The 13,293-nt window shown below is 39.9% G+C and overlaps 2 protein-coding genes across 7 annotated transcripts in view; one reads left to right on the forward strand and one right to left on the reverse strand.

Annotated features, from left to right (window-relative positions):
* Positions 1–3,169: 3,169 nt before the first annotated feature.
* On the reverse strand, positions 3,170–9,102 carry PIERCE2 (piercer of microtubule wall 2). Its single transcript, XM_059700625.1, has 2 exons — positions 8,997–9,102; positions 3,170–3,655 (listed from the first exon to the last, which is right to left on the reverse strand). The coding sequence occupies exons 1-2, from the start codon at positions 9,009–9,011 to the stop codon at positions 3,317–3,319; spliced, it is 354 nt and encodes a 117-aa protein (XP_059556608.1). The 5' UTR covers positions 9,012–9,102; the 3' UTR covers positions 3,170–3,316.
* A 286-nt stretch (positions 9,103–9,388) lies between these two features.
* CCPG1 (cell cycle progression 1) overlaps positions 9,389–13,293 on the forward strand; it is a 52,599-nt gene continuing 48,694 nt past the window's right edge. For 5 of the 6 annotated variants that reach the window (XM_059700429.1, XM_059700445.1, XM_059700453.1 and 2 more), the window contains exon 1: positions 9,389–9,527. The gene's annotated coding sequence lies outside the window, so the exon portion shown is untranslated. Of the gene's footprint in view, positions 9,528–10,046; positions 10,189–13,293 lie in introns of those variants that run through there. The other variant, XM_059700439.1, reaches the window with a different exon arrangement.

The raw sequence follows: 13,293 nt of genomic DNA on the forward strand, positions 1-13,293 counted from the left end.
ATTTACTCTTAAGTGTCCCTGGTTTAAGGACGATAGGATTTACTGGATGGCCACAAACTGCTTAGCATTGAGATTTTGTAGATGGCTGCAAACTGCTGTTTAACTATCTCAGTTTCCTTATTCTGCTTGTCCTGGCTTACTAGCCTGTTTCATCAGTTTGGTTTTTGTGGTGGCAGGCAGCTGAACCTTGGTTTTGGTTACAGCAACAGCTGATTTTCCTCACATAGTCCCTTCACTTCCTTCAGGGCTGTGATCAAACCTTATCAGAGACCTTCCTTGACTGACTACCTAAAATAACTTCTTGCCCGAGCACTTCCTCTCTCCTAACCCTATTTATTTTTTTCCATAACACTTATCACCTGGCATGTTTCATACATATAGTCATATATACAGATATTTACATGTAAAATATATGTATAAAATATATAAAATAAATGCATGCATTACACATAACTATATATATAAAAGGCTAAGCCACTGTCCACCCGGCTGATAGGTATGATGCACACTGACCACCAGGGGGCAGACGCTCAGCACAGGAGCTGCTGAGCTGCAGTGACTTGGCAGCTGTGGTTCTCGGGTGATGCACCCCAAAACCAGAGAAGAGGAAGTCCAATTCCTCCTGGGGCTGCGTGATTCCACCTTCAGCCGTGGGTTATGTAGCTGCTGGGGCACTGTCGGCTCTGAATCTGGTTTACTGCTCACTTGTGTTTGCGTTCCACACCCTTTACGACAGCAACTTTGCAGAGTGCCCTCTCGCACTCCGGGACCCCTTGGGGGATGTCACAGAGCTGGTTTCGGCCCCATCCCCGCAGGCCAGGCTGAGGGACCCCACCTGCCGGAGGGACCCCGCTCACTCCACAGACGCCCTTCCAGCCATGCTCCACCCCAGGTGTGGCTGGCCGGGGAGGGGCTGTAGGAGGTTGGCTCCAGGGCGTGTCCGGCCCTTCTCGCCCAGTCCCACCCCATCGGCCACCTTCTAATTAATTTCCTTTCAATGTGCACGAATCTGTGCCCTGGGCCATTAGTATAGATATATTTACATGTAAATATACATGCATAATTTATAAAATATTTGTCTATATGTATGTAAATACATGTTTAACATGTATGTGTTACATATACAGGATGTCCACAAAAATGTATACACACTTTAACAGCTGATAGCTCAATTTTGAAAATGTTTTAATAAACATTGCCTTCATAATTATTCAAAGTGTGAGATACATTTTTGGGGACACCCCATGTAAATAAATATTTTAAAATATTTACATTATATATGTATACATGTTTATACATGTTTTTAAATCTGTTTTCCCCTATTAGGACTTACTAGAATCTAAACTTCATGAGGGCAGGCTCTTAGTGCCTAGTAGTCCCTAGACTTTAATAGGCACTGAATGACTACATAATGGCATTCCAGATAATATGCTCAATTTGGAGATATTCATATGAGAATTTTAGCAATAACAACAAAACAAAAGGCCTAACCACCTGCCATAGTAAAGAACATTAGGCTAATAACTATATATTATATATTAAAAAGTTGACTCCACTTGTTATATCTACAGAGGAGAAAATGGTTTGTATAGTTTAAGTAGAGAAAAGACTAGTACATTCAAATTCTGTTGCATTATTTGTCTGAAAATCTTGTGCAGAGCCTCAATTTAGAGGAAGTGAACAGAACCAATTTCTCTTCTTGCTTGTGCCATTACCGAATAACAAATTTGGGGGTATCTGAAAGAATTTCATGAAGCTGCAGAGTGAATGGGCTCTTTCCTCACATCAAGCCATTTTTGTAAATAGGTGGTCAAGCTTTTCTGATCCCCTAGTGACTCACAAGATTATTCATCCTAATTGATGTTAATATCCTGAGCCTAAAACAAAGAGAAAAATAGAAACAGTGACAGTAACAGTTTTTGGTAAAAACAAAAATCCTCTTTGGATTTCTTTCAGTTAGCGAAAACGGGTACTAATGTAGGTCATCTGCAAAAATGAACTGGTGTAACGCAAACTTTCAGAAAGTATTTTAAATAAACATTGCCTTATAATTATTCAAACCGTGTTTATATATATTTTGGGACACCCGTATAAACATAAATATTTTAGAATATTTTATTCCCCAGTGCCCCCTTTCTCTGACTTCCCAGTAAGCCAAAGCAGGCCAGTCTAGGTCAATTCCCCACCTAGTCCCTCTCCCATTGCTTCGTCTATCCTAGGCCCTTCCTTGTTTCACTCACTCAGCTTTAATAAATGTCCTCTAAAAACCATCTGGACTCATACTATGAAATCTTTCCTGCACGAAGTCAAGAACCCACACACTACCAGTGGCCCTAGGTAGACCTGATCAGGGCCAGGCCCTTTTCTGGTAACAAAACAACAAAAGTAACATACATAAATGTCTTTTTTTTAATAGTATGTATATTTACATAGTATAGTGTCTACCATAAGTAGGGGTTCAATAACTACTTGCTGGCTTGGCCAGTGTGGCTCAGTGGTTGAGCACTGACCTATGAATCAGGAGGTCACAATTTGATTCCCAGTCAGGGCACTTGCCTGGGTTGCAGCTTGATCCCCAGTGCGGGGTGTAGGAGGCAGCCCATCAGTGAGTCTCTCTCATCATTGATGTTTCTCTCTCCCCCTTCCTCTCTAAAATCAATTTAAAAATAATTACTTGGTGAATGAATGAATAACAAGTCCTCTCACCCTACCAGGGTAGCTCAGTTGGTTAGATTGTCATCCTGATCCACCAAGGTTGTGGGTTCAATCTCCAGTCAGGGCCCATACAAGAAGCAACCAATGAATATATAAATAAGTGAAACAACAAATTGATGTTTCTCTCTCTAATCAATTTTAAAAAATGGGGGAAAAATGTCCTCTCTTCCATGAGCCTAGCAGAGGGAATTAACATTTCCCCAGGTTCTAAGCCATTACTTGAAATAACACACAAGTGGGAAATTACTGGTCAGAGTCTTCCTTAATTCAATCTTTTTCTTAGAGCTCCTATGTTCCTTTGTCTTAATAAATATATCCAGTAGACAAATGAGATCATGAAAGTTTTTTTTAAGATTGTGGAATACATGAACTAAATAAAGCTAGGATGTACAAAAATGCTTCTACCTTTTATTCTGCTATTCTAACACATTTTTAAGAAGTCAATGTCACTCAGTTATCAGTTGAAATACTTTATTTCTTTAAAATATTTTTTAAAATTAAAATCTTTCCATATTCCCAATTAGGTATTCTAGCCTTAGACTTAAAACTCATTTTTTTTTTCTGAGTATATTTTCTGTTAAACATACAAAGGAATATATTTTCATAGAGGATGTTGAAAATTATAGGTTCTGGTTTTGTCGGGTGCAGTATTTAGAGTGTTATTTTGATAAAATCCCGTAGCTCTGATATGCCTTGAAAATTCTTGCTCTTTTGGAGTATAAATGCAGGGAAAAAACTGTGGTGTAGGTAAACATTCACCATAAGTACTTGAATTGGTTTTATACATAATCATCTTAGGCTCTGATAGTGAGGTAGCTGTAAGGAGTGTTTTTGGATCCAACATACATGAAAACACAGGATTGCCAGGGTTCACACAAGTAGGCAGTTGTTGAGGTTTCATTTCTGTGTCTGAAGTTGAAGCTAAAGTACTTTTCTTATCCTAAAATATAAACACATAAAATCATTCTCAATTATAAAGTTGTTGGTGGGGGGAAACCCCCAAACTATTAAACTTAGCCCCAGCCCTAATTTTAATACCACTCAAAAAAATTAACTCAAAAAAATTTACTCAAAATGAAGACTTAAATGTAAGGCCTGAAACTGCAAAACTCTAGGGAAAAAAACAGGAAAAAAACTCACTAGTCTTCACAACAGTTTTTTGGATGTGACACCAAAAGCACAAGTAACACATGCAGAAATAAACAAGTGGGACTATATCAAACCAAAAAGTCTGTACACAGCATAGGAAACCATGAACAGAATGAGACAACAACTTAAAGAATGGGAGAAAATGTCTGCAAACTATATATCTGATAAGAGGTTATTAAAAAATGTATACAAGGAACTCATATAATTCAAAAGCAAAAAACCCACACCAAACAATGGTCCAATTAAAAAATGGACAGAGAGATCCAAAATGGCAGCAGAGTAAGTGGAAGCTACACTGACACTCTCCCAGGACCAAACTGGAAATACAACTAAAATACAGAAAAGCCACCCCCAAAAATCATCTGAAGACTAGCTGGAGAGAACCTTGATAACCAAGGAGGGAAAGTGGAGACTGCATAGAGACTGGTAGGAAGTGCGGAGGCATGAAAGGGCTGGCCGGGCTCCCAGGGACAGTAGCTGAAGTGCAGGAAGGATATCTCAACTGTGGGGGGTTCCCACTGAGAACTCTGGGGTCTAAACCCCAAGCTTGGCTCCCCAGCCCAGAGCACCAGAACTGAGAAAGGTGCCCACATAATATCTGGCTGTGAAAAGCAGCAGGTTTGCTGCCTGCCAGGGAGAGATGGCTTAAAATTCACACACCCTCTTAAAGGGCCAATGCACAAAATTTTATGTGCAGCCACTCACCTTGGGCCCGGCAGGGAGAGGGCAGAATGGACTGGAGGAGTGTGAGTAGAGTCCAGGGTTGGGGGCTCTGGGTTTGGAGCTTAGAGGGCAGCCAACTTGGTTTCCTGTGCTGAGTCATTCACTCATGCTGCTGAGGACATCTTTCTCTGGCAGTACTTTCCTGTCCAAGTGGTTTTTGCCTAGGGGAAGGCAGTTGCACCACCCTGTTGGAAGACTTCTCGTCCAACCCAGTGGTCAATAGCCTGAGGTTAATCAGTGTCAATCCCACTGCAGGTAGAGGTGGATCTCTGGAGGCTTTGAGTCTTTGCCTGGTCTCCTTCTGGGCCTGGGGCTAGATGCTGCACATCTTGGTCTTTCAAAAGGCACCCAGCCCCAGCAGAGGAAGACACAAGTTGTGGATTGCTGAGAGCTCCTAACAGGGTACTTAGGGCCAGTCACAAACAGCTTCTGACATTGTCCTGCACTAGAGATTTGGAGTTGTAGCAGATCTACCTAATACACAGACACAAACCCAAACAGGCAGCCAAAGTGGTGAGACAAAAAAAGCCCTAAATGCAAGAGAATTCTCCAGAAGAGCTAAATGAAATGGAAATAAGAAACTGATCAGATACAGAGTTCAGAATAATGATGGCAAGTATACTCAACAGCATGAGAAAAGACATAGTAATTATGAAAAAAGACCAGTCTGAAATGAAGAATGACATAACGCTAATAAAGAACACATTGGAAGGAATACACAGCTGATTAGGGGAAGCCAAGGATTGAATCAGTGAATTAGAAGAGAACTCCATCAGAGAACCAAAAAAAAAAACAAAAAACAAACAAACAAAAAAAACAGGACAGCTTAAGGAAGCTGTGAGACAACATAAAACATAACAATATTTGCATCATAGGAGTGCCAGAAGGGGAATAAAGTGAGCAAAGGATAGAGAACTTGTTAGAAGTAATAATGGCAGAACTCTTCCCTAACCTGGTGAAGGAAAAAGTCATACAAGTTCAGGAGGCACAGAAAGTCTCAAGCAAGAAGAATCCAAACAGGCCCATGCCCAGACATATAATAAAAATGCCAAAAATTAAAGAAACCATCAACAAAATGAAAATCGAGCCAACTGTATGGGAGAACATACTTGGCAATGATACATCTGATAAAGGATCAATATCCAAAATATTTAAGGAACTACAGCAGATTGTGATTCATGAAACTGAGACCCTTTAAGACTTCTAAATCCTTAAAATTAGCAAGCATATAATCTGCTTCTTCAACTCTAAAAGGAGATAAAAATGTTTATAGAGCTGTTCTGTCAAACTAATGTGAGGACAAAGCCTTTTCTGAGTTGCATACTTGAATCAGATTAGTTAGGTTCCTCTTAGTGTAACCCAACTCACCCTGAATTCCTGGGTTATCTATAATAATAAAAGTGTAATATGCTAATTAGACCAGATGTCCTTTCGGAAGAAGCTGCGGCAGCAGGGGCCCCCCGTCACAGCGGTGGTGGGGGCCAAGCCCCTTGCACGAATTTCATGCATTGGGCCTCTAGTTCTATAAAATGTCTCAACAAAGTTAAATTTACTAATGTTCAGAACCTATTAGTTGTAAAAGCTTGAGTTCAAATCTGCAAATGTGAAGTATTTAGTACACTTTCTTTTCCTTTGTTCAGATTTAAATGATTATCAACCTATGATCCAACCCTTCATCATTATCATTTCCCTTTTGTATATCATATGTAAAATTGGTTTTAAAAAGCTGCCTTAGTCTGTGCTTATGAAGGTATATATACTGAAAGAAAATTGGATGTAAAGATTAATTGCTATGTAAAATGGAATCATTTTTTATCGTTTTCTTTTTTGCACGTTTACCTCAATGCTTTTGTATGCTCTTCCAGAATTCAGTTCTGAAATTTACAGGTTAACAACACTAAATTAGTATACTACAATCTATATATATAAAAGGCTAATATGCAAAGTGTCCCCTTGGGAGTTCAGCCAGGAGACTGGGAGTTCGATCGATCGATCGCTATGATGTGTGCTGACCACCAGAGGGTTGCGTAGAATGAAGGAAGGCACCGGCCGGCAGCCAGCAGCCGAGGAAGGGAGGCCCCAGCTGGCAGCCAGCAGGCCCCGATCGTCCCTGATCACCAGCCAGGCCTAGGGACCCTACCCATGCAAAAATTCATGCACCGGACCTCTAGTTTACTAATATTCAGTTAATACTCATATATCTTATAGGAAGCTGGCAAAATTAGAAATAGAACTCATCAGATTTTGCTATTTATTCTTTTTGATGCTGCCTATTAATTTTTTTTAAATATCAAGAGCACAGACATTGGATGATAATAAACTCCCAGCATCCTATGGTGTATCAACAGGACAGCTTTTCTCAAAACGTCTAGGTTACCTCTGCACAGGGAAAGCCTCTTAGGTGGAAGGTGACTGCCCTGTGATTTGTGGGGAAAAATACCAACTCTAATTTATGGACACCCAGTCAGGTTGTCCAGGAGAACCTCTTTCACAGAGGACTCTCATCAAATCACCCTCTACTTCTGGTTCTAAATTCTGATCAGCTTTGGTGCAAAATGTAATACAGAAAACCAAATCTAGTTAAAATAGAGGATAAGTTAGCTGATAAACTTTGTTGGTATAATTTATATCACACAATCTGGAAATTAGTGTCTACCTAAATCTTTTAGACCTCCAGGATAATTCACAAATGTTTTATAGACTTAGAAACAAAATACACACTACTTTTACTTTTTTGTCATAGGCCCTCCCTGCAGCTTTCTTATTTGGGTTCACCCTCCTCAAATCTCATAATCTTAAATGTGGAGTTCAAACTGTATACAGTTTAAAATAAAACTAAACAGCCAAAACCGGTTTGGCTCAGTGGATAGAGCGTTGGCCTGCGGACTGAAGGGTCCCAGGTTCGATTCTGGTCAAGGGCATGTACCTGGGTTGCGGACACATCCCCAGTAGGAGATGTGCAGGAGGCAGCTGATCAATGTTTCTCTCTCATCGATGTGTCTATCTCTCTCCCTTCCTCTCTGTAAAAAATCAATAAAATATAAAAATATATTTATATAAAAATAAAACTAAACAAAATAGTCTAATACAGTGATGGCGAACCTGTGACACTCATTTTTTTTGGTTGATTTTTCTTTGTTAAATGGCATTTAAATAGATAAAATAAATATCAAAAATATAAGTCTTTGTTTTACTATGGTTGCAAATATCAAAAAATTTCTATATGTGACACGGCACCAGAGTTAAGTTAGGGTTTTTCAAAATGCTGACACGCCGAGCTCAAAAGGTTCACCATCACTGGACTAATACAAAGAATAATAAAATGATTATTTTAAGTTCTCTGTCAGTTATGCATGGGGTCAGCAACTGTTTTTTACTTAAGGATAAAAAGGTAAATTAAAATTGTAAATGATTATTTTAAAATTGACGATGTTGTAGAATTGGCTTGGGAAAGAATACAATCCTACAAATAGATGATAGTAGCTTTCTTACTAATTTAATTTGTAAGGCTTTCCTAGAATTAGAAAAAGCCGGGCCACTTTAATTTTTCAAAGTCCTTCAGTATAAACACATATTAAAAAATATAGAAGCCATTGAACTAATAAAAATATTTCTTAGCCCTAGCTGGTTTTGCTCAGTGGATAGAGCAATGTCAGGGCCCCGGTTTGATTAGGGTCAAGGACACATGCCCGGGCTGTAGGCCTATTCCCAGAAGGGGGCGTGCAGGAGGCGGCCTATCAATGATTCTCTCTCATCATTGATGTTTCTCCCTCTCCCTTCCTCTCTCTTAAATCAATAAAAGTATATTTTTAAAAAATATTTCTTAGAGAAGCTGTAATTATAAAATTGTGTTTTTTTTCTTTTTTGGTGTCACAGTTGATGTTAACTATAGTAACGTCCAAAGCAAAAAGACACACAAAAGTGTCAGTTTGAGACACCTTTTGTTTCTGTCGAGGCCCACCATCTTTCTTGTTAATGTTTTTGTTAACTTTTTTATTCCTTCCACAATTGGGGGACAGTTAAAGCTTAGCTTTCTAGTTTCCATCAACAGTATGAGTGCACCTACCTTTTGTAGCTCGTATTTGAGCAAGGTACAATGTAAATAAATGAAAAATGAACAAGGTACATTTTTTGTTGTTGTTCAAAGCCATCACCTAATGGTTCGCCATACGGTACGAGTTGCATACCATCCCCAATCATCTTTATACCTTTAGAGCAATTCTGGCTTAATTCAACATTGGACATTTGCATCTGTGTAGCTCAGTGGCTGCCTAGAAAGGTATTGTTTGTTGTTGTTGTTGTTGGTTTTTTTGTTTTTGTTTTTTTTAGGGTGGATGCCCCAAATTTAAAGCAAAGTAAATGAACATTCAAAAACATCTAGCCCTCTGTCCAAACCCACTTAGCCATACCCGGTCATTCTCCATATCTTTCTTTTTTCGTCAAAGGCAGTCTTTTTCTTCAGCGGATGACGAGGCGGCCAAAGGATGCGGCTTTTTATGTACACCCAATTAAAGCCTGAAAGAGAAGGGAAAACATGGGCTGGATCAAAATCCCGGGCAGTCCTCAGGGTTGAAACCATGAATCCTTTGGAGCGATTGTAGCAGCCCGTCTCCATAGCAACCTTCCGCGGCGCCTCTCCGCCTTTAGAGCGCCCGGGCCCGGATGTTATGAGACTCGTGGCTTCCTTCCGTCTCCCCGCGGCGGGCTGCACTGTTCTTCGGGAGTCGTAGTTCTTCCCTCCGCTGCCCCCCGACGTAAGGCGGGGGGCGAGACTACGAGTCCCAGCATGCGCTGCGGCGCTCCGCCGGCCGCCTCCTCTCGGGAGCGGACGCCTGCGAGCAGGTTGTTATTTTTATTAGAGGCGTCACTGGGCTCGGAGCTGTGACCAACGCCACCGCAACAGCCGGCACTTCGGGGCGGAGGTGGCGCTGCCCCTTCAGGTACGGCCCGGGGTGGGTTTGGGCCCCAGGAGAGGAGTCGCGGCCACCTGTCAGGGCCCTGGCTGGCATCCGCGGCTCATACGCCTGGCGAAGGCATTCGCGCGGTCTCCTCTGAGGCTGAGCTCGGAGTTCGACTCCTGCCGCCTGGTGCGTGTGGCCGCACCGGTGGCCTCGGAACCGTAGTCTGCAAAGAGCCGGTGTCGGTTCCTGAGGCGTCGGGTCTGGGGGTCCTGCAGCCTCCGACTGCCACGTGCAGACCCCAGCGCTGCGCTCGCTCAAGGTGCGGGGGAAGCGTGCGGCTCGGGGACCCTCCTTCCTCCCCTGGGCTGGCTTGGGTGAGAATCCATATGGTGAGATGTTACGTGCGTCACCCTGCCGGGTTTTCAGCCGGCCCATCTTTTTTTGGTGACGTTTGAGCCCCGTGATGCCAGGAATAGAAAAATTAAATATTAAATAGTGCAGGTGAGATTTCTGCTCGTACACCAGGCGCTCCATATCTGTGTCCTCCTCCAGCGGCCCCCGTTAGCGTCGGCCTTCTAATCGAGAAATCTGCTGGATTAGCTCTCTATAGAGTGCCTTGCAAACCTTACGTGTTTCCCTTGTTTGATGAATCCAACTCTGCCAGTGGGAGTGCCAGTTTTAACGAACTCAGTCCATTAAGGTACTTTGTTGCGGGGATGAAATTTACACTGCTTCGCTCTAGCTTTATTGAAAAAACGGAACGGAGTTTTCTTGTAGCTAGAATGGGTATTACGAATGTTAGGAGACTTGCATTTTCCAGTAAGGTCGCATCCTTTGGATAGTGCTTGAAATGTCACTATTAGCCCATCATATCCTTTGGCTTAAGGTTTTAATATTATTAGGCTCCAAATTTTCGGTGATATTTATCACACCATCCTAGTGTGAATGGTTTATTATTATTTCCTGAGCTCTGAGCCTAAAAGGGAAGGGAAAGAGGAAGTATGTGTGTGTGTGTTGCGGGGGGGGGGGGGGGGTATTTTTTATTTTAAAATTAATTAACTAATTAATTACCTATTACGAAGTTAACAGAATTCTAATTCTTTTTTTAAAAAATAGGTTTTTATTGAAACATCAGTGATGAGAAAGAATCATTGATCCGCTATCTCCTGCACACCCCCTACTGGGGATGGAGCCTGCAACCCTGCCAATGTGCACAGATTGGCATCTAACCATGACCTCCTGGTTCATGGGGCCATGCTCAACCAGTGAGCCACATTGGCCCGGAAAGGGGGGGGGGGGTATTCTTTTAAAACATAAATTTAACCCTTACCTAAGGTTGGGATTCGAATTAAAGAAGCTGTTAAAATCATTTACAATGTTTAAAATCATTCTTAAATGTGCGAAATAGTAATTTTTAAGTAAAACAGGTTAGAGAATAGTGTGATTCTAATTTTGTAAACTACATAGAATGTAGAGCAATTGTATGCCTTTGAAATGTCAATGTAAGAAACGTTTAAACCTGTAGAGTTTTTATGTGTTTGAGCCAAATTGAGACAGTTGCTGGGAAGCAAAATCTCAGCGGATTGAGAAAATGCTCCAGAGAATGGCAGCTTTGCACCTTACTTTATACATTCTAATCAAAGGAGGAGGAATAAGGATTACATGAAATCCATTGATAATAGAGTATTAGTAAAGTGGGAGAAAGCAAAGCAGGGAAATCTCTGGGATTGGATAAAGAGTAAAATAAACAGACACATACTTTTACATTTGTGGATATAGGATAATTAGCAGTTAACAACACGGTAACAATAACAATGGGGTTTTGTGGTCTCTGCTCTGATGCAGTGAGGGGTCTGGTAAAAGGAAATTAGCCAGAAATTGCAAAGGTATGTATGTTATGACCAAAGACCTCCCCTGAACTTGTCAGGTTTAATATGTGGTCCCTTTTTGGTCCTCAGAAATAAGACTGAAAGGATAGTTTTAATTATAAAAGTGAAATTACAAATTTTTTATTTTTATTTTAAAATATATTTTTATTGATTTCAGAGAGGAAGGATTGATTTTATTGATTTCAGAGAGAGAGAGAAACATCAATGATGAGAGAGAATCATTGATCAGCTGCCTCCTGCACGCCCCACAATAGAGATCGAGACTGCAACCCCAGCATGTGCCCTGACCAGGAGGAATTAAACCATGACCCTGGTTCATAGATCAGTGCTCAACTACTGAGCCATGCTGGTCTGGCACAAATAATTTTTTCTTTATACTTTCTGGTATTTCCCAAATTTTCTATAGAAAAAAACTTAATTTAAAAATGGAGATAGGTGCAGCAATTCTAGTTATAAAGACTTTTTAAACATTACTTAAAAAAGCAAATAAGTAACAACAAAAAATTTAACTCTTGAAAGGGACAAGAGTTCATTAGTAGGACTGGAAAGGTAAAAAAAAACCAACCATGACAATAATTCTTAGTATTTGTACATCTCATCTGATTTTGCTCTGTTTTCACTTAATACAGTAAAATCAAAGAAAAATGTGCTAAGCCTTTCTTCAATTAAGGCAGTAAAATCTTGATTATTTTAATAAATCCATCAGGTGATAAAAAGTATGGACATATTAATCTGAAAATATATCCAGATTTGGATATAACAAATCTGTCATTTGTTATTTTGTAAGCACTTGACAGTGGAAATGTTAAGCAATTATTATAAAATGGGAATTTTAAATTTGTTTTCATTGAATCACTTTGAGTACTGTTTGATATTTTGAATTTATGTTAATTTTTGTTTCCTATTATGGGTATGTTAGATATGGTAGGTAAGTAGCATATTATTAAGCCTACATTTTGTTGTGTGTTTTTTTTTACATACAGGAAGGGCCATATTGTTCTATAGGAACAGTTGATGTATTTTTGTTAATTATCAGCCTTGAAAAATTGGGGTTTACCTTTTTGCCATTTTACTGTGTTGGCTCAATATCTTAATAGATACATGGGTCCATTTACAGGACATAAGAAGCATGTATAGTTAACATGTTTGATTTATGAACTGTTCACAAGTATTGTGGTTCAGGTTATATATTGTATTCTTATCCAAGTTAAATAAGATTTCTAAAAATTAAGCGAACTGCTAAGATCATAGAAGTAGCAGTTTCTGAGCATGTTAAGAATGTGGACACAGCAGCAAGGCCTGTATGCCCAGGGTGTTTTAAAACAGAAAATGCAGACTCATCTAACAGTGCGGAACTACTAGAGGCTAGATTGTTTTTGTGTTGGTGTGTGGTTAAGGTGAGGAAGTTGCCAATTGTAAGTGATAATTTACATTTTCAAGAATTGTCTTCCCGGCAGTTAAGCAATTTTGACTAGATTAAAACAGCTAAAAAAATACAAGTCAGCTTCAAAGATCATGTCCAATAAACTTGAAAAAAATATCTCAAATTGAGTTCTAAAATGAAATTTAGCTCTGTAATATGGGGAGGATTACAGCTAACTGATGAATTTTGGGATTTTTATTTTAAGGGCATTTAATGTGTGGAAACCTGTTTAAAGGTCTGTAGAGTTTTCTGAAGGAAGTATTAGAAAATGAGTTAAGGAAGTAAAAGAATTTTCTCTGTCATCCTGGGAAGTCAAAATCTAATGTTTCATTAGTACTTGTCTATAAATTACTATCCTGAAACCTTACTTCTGGTTCATATTGCCAGTGCAATGGAATGTAAAAAAAAAAAAAAAATTGGATTGGGAGTCAGATGTTTAATTATGTTTTGCAAGTACTACAATGTTATGGGTCCCTGTTGTTTCTATTTGTGT

The sequence above is a fragment of the Myotis daubentonii genome, chromosome 1, assembly GCF_963259705.1.
Source record: "Myotis daubentonii chromosome 1, mMyoDau2.1, whole genome shotgun sequence".
Taxonomy (NCBI): domain Eukaryota; kingdom Metazoa; phylum Chordata; class Mammalia; order Chiroptera; family Vespertilionidae; genus Myotis; species Myotis daubentonii.